General features: G+C 45.9%; 1 protein-coding gene across 2 annotated transcripts in view; it reads right to left on the bottom strand.

Moving 5' to 3' along the window:
• Positions 1-7,581, bottom strand: part of LOC102368598 (phospholipase A2-like) — a 19,372-nt gene that overhangs the window by 10,796 nt on the left and 995 nt on the right. For both annotated transcript variants that reach the window (XM_025199691.1, XM_025199690.1), the window contains exon 2: positions 7,519-7,581. This exon is cut by the window's right edge and continues 124 nt beyond it. In XM_025199691.1, coding sequence (XP_025055476.1) covers positions 7,519-7,581 — 63 coding nt within the window. The remainder of the gene's footprint in view (positions 1-7,518) is intronic.

Below are 7,581 nucleotides of genomic sequence, written 5' to 3'. Positions count from 1 at the left end.
CTACACTGCTTCTCCATAGGTTGTTGGGTCAAGTTCAAAGCCCTGGTCCTCATTTTCAAGGCCCAGGGTGTTTAAAAATCAAGACCAACTCTGAGATGAAGACTGTGGTCTAACTCTTCATTCTTCACACCAAACGGAACAAGAGAAGCCCCTACAAGCAGGGGGAAGCTCATCCATGCCACAGGCAGAACTTTCCCAGGGCTCTGCATGGACAGAACTGCCCCAAGCCTCGACACCTCCTGCTTCAAATGCAAGATGCATTTATTTGACCTTTTTTTCTCTAACTTAAACTTATAACAAAGCATGCCTGTGTCTGTGTAAGGAGAAACACAACTGTGCTTCTTCCCACTGGAGAGAGGATAAGAGAGAAAACGTACAACAGATGAAGCTTGATGTACTACCAACGCTCCAACATTACAGGAATGTGCACAGTCTGAGAGCTTTTGCAGACTCAGGCTAGATGCAATATACCCTTGTTGAGGCTGAGATGGCTTCTTTAGTGGACTTCAAAATTACTGTGATCCAAACTCAGCATGATAGGGTGAGAAGCATAATTCTTGTCTCATCACAGAGAATTCTAGTATGATCCAGTAAGCAGTCATAGAAGTTACAAGTATTGATGTTATGGCTAGCCACACATCAGAGACAGGGAAAACAAGACTCAGGGGTTTTTTTTTTCCCCAATTGTCTGGTTCATAAAACTTGCTGTGTGCCTACCATGCCCACAAATTACTAATCATATTTTATATCATGGAAGTTGGTTTCTGGCTAGGAATACTAGTCTGTCATTTTAAAAAGAGAGAGCTGAGAAGGGTGGGTTTCAGAAAAAAGTGTGAGGAAGCAGTCAGGAAGGCTAACCGCACCTTGTCGTGCATTTACAGATGCACCACAAGCAGGTCCAGGGAGGTGATCCTTCCCCTCTATGCAGCACTGGTCAGGCCGCAGTTGGAGCACTGCATCCAGTTCTGGGTGCCGCACTACAAGAAGGATGTGGCTAACCTTAACCAGAGGAGGGCCACTCGCATGGTAAGGGGGCAGCAGGCCAGGCCCTACGAAGATAGACTAAAGGACCTGAATTTATTCAGCCTCCATAAGAGAAGACTGAGAGGGACTCTGGTGGTCATCTATAAACTCACCAGGGGGGACCAGCAGAAAATAGGTGAGGCTCTGTTCCGTTGGGCACCACCTGGGATAACAAGGAATAACAGCCATAGATTGATTGAGAGCAGGTTCAGTCTTGATATCAGGAGGCATTACTTTACAGTTAGGGCTGCCAGGCTCTGGAATGGGCTTCCAAGGGAGGTGGTGCTCTCCCCTACCTTAGGGGTCTTCAGGACAAGGCTGGACAGATATCTGGCTGGGGCATGATCCCAGCACTCGTTCCTGCCCAGGGCAGGGGGCTGGACTTCATTAGTTCAGGTCCCTTCTGACCCTAGAAACTATGAAAAATGGAGAGTCTGTAAGTGACCTGTGGTGGATAGTTTATAAGGGAACTGAAATAAAGGGCCTGACTCAACTCTTGTGTCATATAAATACGGAGGTAGTTCACTGAAGTCAGTAGAGGTAGATCAGGGACAATCTGGTGAAAGTGAGAGGAGAATCGGGTTAGCTGGGTCAAATCCAGCCTCAGTGGAACCCATGGGCTGAATTTAGTTCAGTGCACTTTACCTTCTCTGGCCTCATTTTAGTAGTTAGACTGGCAATTTCATCTCACAGATTTGTCTGCAAAATAAATGCCAGGTTTCATCTCAGACTTGCAAAGATGAAATCAACTGCAATTACAATGACGCTATTCATTGCCTTCAGAATTCTAGCAATGATATTTTAAAGCAGTAAATGGACAAACCTCCCTAGGACATTAGATTGCAATCTTCCATATTAGAAGCCTAATACAGCATTCAGACCTAGATTCTGTGTTCCCACCGAAGAATGCAGCTATTGTTAATGGCTAAACGTAGGCACTCACAGGGTCCAAATAGTGAGAGTCAGAGGAGGAAAGTTCTGCCAGGTTTATAGTGGCAGTGATGAATTGTGGGGTGATAATTCCTTGTTTCCTTCCCAGTTTTGTTTCTGAACTTTCAAAGATAAAGAGCAGAGGGAGGAAAATATCAACAGCAGTGTGAGAGGTGGGGCAAAGGCCAGTGGTCAAGTGGGTAGAGTTGAAGGGATCAGAGTGGTGTTTAACCTTTGGGGAGGAGAAAGAACAGCGCATGGTGGAGGGCCTGAGTGATGAGAAGCAGGCAGGCAAACAGAAGGGGAGCAAAGAATCAGGGTTCAAGAGAAACGGAGCATGGAGGCAGAAGAGAAAAGAACAGCAGGGCAGAATAAGAGGAGTGAGGATGAGTAGTGGGGAGGTGGAGACAGGGGAAGTAGGCTGAAATAGAGAAACCAGCTGAGTGTGACAAGAAGGGGCTAAAGAGAAGCATCCACTGCATGAGGGAAACAGTTGCCCCTAAGTTGACTGTAAAATCAGAGGGTTGCATCTGCTGAGGACAGCTAAGGCCTTTGGAGGCTGGTTCTCTTCTTGGTTCTGTTCTGTCCCAGGCCCACAGTTGCAAAAATCACCTCAAGCTGCCCCTTGTGAAGTGGATAAACAGCCAAGGCCTGTATCTAACAACTTCAGCCAGCCACTTCTGGTCAGGAAATTCTCCTCTTTTCCATGCTTGAGTCTGGATTGGGCTTATAACAACCTGTTACTCCTTTGTTATACCAAAGGCCACAGCACCAGCCAGTAGGATCAGAGCACAACTAAGCACTAGTCAGAAATACTGAAATAATTAAAAGCTTCACTTCACTGGTGAACTGCTTATTCAGTGAGTATTGTGCGAGAAGACCTGCACTGATGAACATAGGCAGCACTTAACTGGCTAGCAGAGACCAGTTAGTTCCAAAAGGGCACTGTACAGACATTACTGGTGGTAAGTCTTCACCTCCTGTTTGTCACATTACCAGTACAGTAACCATTGCCCATCCTTTCGGGGTTTTAACCACACATCAAGAATGGAAAAATCTCACCCTCCTTGTGTTGACGGCAAGTGTTTGCAAAAGGTGGATGACTCATTCACAGGGTGCCCAGCCCTCAAGGTGGTGAGGACCTCAGGGAATGAGCTAAGTTTCCTCAACACCCACTGACCTGAATGGTTATTCTGGGCATTCAGCACCTCACAGGATTAGGCCCTTAGTTAGGCATGTCTGCTCAGGACTTCTGCATGTTCTTTGGATTTAAACAGTGTGGCAGAAATGCCCCCGTCGGTGCCCCTCTCCAGAGATCTGTCTTAGCCAGCCTGAGAGGCTGCTGTTGAATCCCCCACAGCGGGGATCTCCCACCTTGTCTGCATGACAAAAGCCTGGCGCCTGGGAGGCGATGCTCTGGTCACCTGGGCAGCGGGGGGGTAAAGACCCAGCCCTGCACGCGGGCCCAGGTAGCCAGGGATGCTTTGTAGATTGGTCGGTTTGTAGCCAGTATTGGCAGCTTCGATTGGACCGGCTGCACCTCTGGACGATGCGAGTGAGTAAGCTACTCGAGATCCGATCAGATATTTAGCTTCAGTAACTCAGATGCGTGTTCAAACGGCTACCTCAGCCACCCTGGTTTGCTCTATGGGATTCCTTTGATAGTCCTGTATTATTTCTATGATATTGCTCTACCTTTTACCCTGTTTCCGCCCTACCCCCTGTAATCAATAAAGTTCTCCTTTGAGACCGGTGTGGGAGACTCATTGAGGGGTGGGTCTAAATTATGCTAAGGAGGCCCCTTAGGTCGGTGGACTAAGGGAGGCTTCCTAATCAGCCCCTGACTTGGGGAAGTGCCCCAAGTGCTTGTATTGGGTCTAGTACCCATTGGACGATCAGGCCTGTGTTTTCCAAGGTGCGCAGAGCCAGAAGTGAGTCCAGAGCCTTGGATGGTGGCAGCGGGAACCCCAGGCTAGCGGGTGTGCTCCAGGGAAGGGGTCGGCCGGACGGGAGGCACCCCAAGGGAGACACTCGGAGCCGGGAAGGTGGGAGGCGCAGGGAGGTGGGCGGCTCAACGCAGGAGCACCCCCTACTGGCCCGCCACAAACAGTACTTAAAGCTTGCTGGAAATTCATAAAGCATCTAGCAGAGTGGAGTAAGGGAAGCAAGTGAATTGATCTCATATAAAGGTGACGTTGGTTTAGCTAAAGGAACAGAGGCTGCCTATACACATGTTCAAGGGTGCAGGGGGGAACATTTTAATTACGATTCCCAGAGAGCCACTCTAATTAAAACGCCTCACTATCACATATATTAAGTCCTCGCATGTTTAAAAATGGCCATAGGACACTTCATCTAAACCTCATTCAATTAGGTTTAGATAAAGTGCCCCTGCAGCAATATTTAAATGTGTGGGAGTTTATACACATGACAGTGAGGTCATGCTGGAGCATTATAATTAGAATGCGGAGCAGATTTGATTAATTGAGTCTGCTCTGACGCGTTCTAATTAGAATGTGAACCAGTATGTCTACAGGGAGCCAGAGAGACTGAAAGAAAAGGGAAATTTTAATTACCAGAATAACACATCAGTGCTGTTGCTTGTAAACAACATTTGCAAACAAGTTACCTAGAAAGATTCCTCTTGTTTTGTACAATCAAAAGTGTCTCTATTGCCCATATTTAGCTCTGTCTAGACAGACTGCCTGACTTAAGGAAAAGGAAATTACACCTTCTCCAATGGTGTTGAGAGCAAAAGTTGAACTGTCAAGAGCATGAGTCATTTTAAACATTCACTGCTCAAGGTAAGTATACCCCTTTTTACTTTCAATGGAAAATACTGCAATTAGCATGTTTGTTATAACTAGTGTGCCATGATGGCACACATTCCTTTTTATAAAGGTATATTCAGGAAGGGATTCCCAGAAGATTCCTCTAACAGGGGTGTCAAACATATGGCTGGTGGGTCAAATCCAGCCTGCAGAGCTGTTGTATCTGGCCCCCTGAGCAACTGGCAATTTACCAGAGGTTGTAGGGCAGGTCCTGTTCCAGAATTTGGTGACATGGTCCAGCAGATGTGGCCCTTGGCAGCAGGAGGGGAACGAGGGCTGATACAGCCCTGGTCACCCGATGGCTAGTTGGCCCATTGCCACTGCTGCCACCATGGCAAGCAATTGCTTGGCCCACATGCTTGCTCTACATCCTTTGCTGCTGGCCCCACCACATGCCCTGGACCAGAGCCAAAGCAGCTGCGGCCTCCACATGCACCAGATCAAAGCCACCCCATGGTCCAGGCTAAATCCAGGCCAGCAAGGAACTCTACATTCTGGATGCAGCCTGGGGCATGCAGTGAGTTTGACACCACGGCTCTAACAAAAATGAGACAGAAACTTGTAGGGCCCAATATGGTGGAATTATGCGAATTTACACCAGATAAAAATCATTCTTTTTCTGCAACAAAACAAATCAGTGAGGGGTCATGAATAGCTGTAATTCAAGGGTCAAGGTTAAATTTTTAAAAGTGGCAATTCATATTATGTGTTTCCAGTTATTAGGCATCCAGATTGTGTCAATAGTATGAAATCCTGGTCCTATTATTAAAGGGGATGTCAAAAGTCCCATTGATTTATGAATAGCCCAGGTTTCACTCTTAAGGTCAGATCTTTTTCTGTCTATTAGGTACCTAAATGTGATCATTTTCTATCTTGCTTGAATCCTAGAAAAATCATCAATGCAAGAGATGGGTGGATCCTCTTCCACATTGCTTTTTGCAATTTAGTTGTAAGGCTCAGAGGATGGTGCATCACAAAAGTAAACATGTTAACGTTCTTTCAGGGACTCAAGCAGGGTGCAACAGGATCATACTTAGGTACCTAGGTCCAGTTAAACAACTAAAAAGTGGAATGAGATTTGGATCTTGATTTTCATTGCATCAGCATCTCTCAGAGTCAGTTGAATTTGTGGATGTCCAACCTCTCAGCAAGTTGAGCCTTCAGTATCTTGAATAACCCTCCTTTCCCCGCCCCCCCAAATTTATGCACTTAAAATCAGTGGAGTCACACTTTATATTAAGGTTCTATTTCTAGGGTGAAGAGAGGATTGACTGATATTCTAAACATGTTACTGCAATATGTGTTATAGATGGTAATAAGCAGATGACTAGAAGCTTCAAGAATCCTGTTGACCTGCTAGACTCTATAACCATCCATGACTATGGACTTATTGGCACAGCTAGTAGTTAAGCTATTATCTAAAAGGAATCTTAATATAAAGGGTGATTAATAAGGGCAACACTGGAGGCAAATTGTGGGTAAATAGATCAATTCAATTGTCTTTCATGGAAATGTTGCCCTTTACATCAGCAGAGAAACTGGAGGCCATTGACTGCAACATCTCTTCCTTACTTGTTTGCAGCCTGCATTCTGTTGGATGTTACAGAAATATGAAGTGTCTGCAACAGTTGGGTATTTTGAAAAAGTGCCGGGAGTCCCTTTGCAAACAGACTCTCACTTGCTTTCAGTCCTGAAGAAAGGTGAAATTAAGGGCAAATGCCCCCTTGCTTATTGATCTTAGATAAATGGAACTTCAAGGTTTAGAGAAGGACAGTGCTGTGGGCGCAGAGGCACACTGCACTGTACAGGTAAAGGATCGGAGCTCACAGCACTCAAGGGGACTGAAGTCCATCAAACAAAAGGAATTGAATATATACCTGTCTCTGTGTGCCAGAGACAGAAAAGAATGGTTGAGCAACATCACCGCAGGGTTATTGCTTCTTGCTTTTGGACATAAATAGCTCAATAACTTCTCAACAAGAACAGAAGTCAGAGAAGAGAAAACATTACCCCAGCACAATGCTCTGTTCCACTGACAGAATCTCCTGGTTGAAGGTGAACTGACATAGAGGAAAGCAAAAGTTTTCAATCACCCCTGCACCAATGTGGGATTCTTTCTTAGGAGAGAAAAGAAAAGGTGTTTCCATTCACCAGACCTTTCCAGATTGCAACTGTGTTTTGCTCCCACAGCTTCACTCCTTCCTCCCTACCCAGTGGAGTTCTGGTCCCCAGATAACTCTGTCAGTGCAGATCAACACCCAAACCCTCATTTTTTCATTGGCAGTGTTCCTGTGAGACAGGTTTCAATTGTGTCTCTGTGGCCACGTCTACACAAGACGCTGACTGCACAGTTATTACTGTGCAGTCATTTAGTATTTGCATACACAAGTACTAAATAACTGCAGTAACTGGAGTTACTGCGCAGTAGTGTCCCCGAATGGCTTTTTGGTGATGCTGACTGCAGTAGCTTGTTACTACTGCACAGTAGTGTTGCATCATGCTTCGTGCCATGTGACACTACTGTGTAGTAGTAATGAGCTACTGCGCAGTCTGTGTCCTGTGTAAATGTGGCCCTATGGCTTACATGGATAACACAGACCACATCTACAGAACTAATTTCCTCTCAGTTTGCTATGGGCAATATGGGAGCAACGGGGTTATACGTGTCCCTGAAGGAATAACTTAAGGGAGACTGCAGACTTACACTTGGGCATATACCTGATGTTCTTCTTACCAGTCTGTTTTATCTTTAGGCCAGCCTTGTCCTCCGAGACCACAGTAGCATCCATAGCCTATG

This window comes from Alligator sinensis, unplaced genomic scaffold (assembly GCF_000455745.1).
Source record: "Alligator sinensis unplaced genomic scaffold, ASM45574v1 scaffold343_1, whole genome shotgun sequence".
Classification (NCBI taxonomy): Eukaryota; Metazoa; Chordata; order Crocodylia; family Alligatoridae; genus Alligator; species Alligator sinensis.
This window is presented reverse-complemented; position numbering and strand designations above follow the sequence as displayed.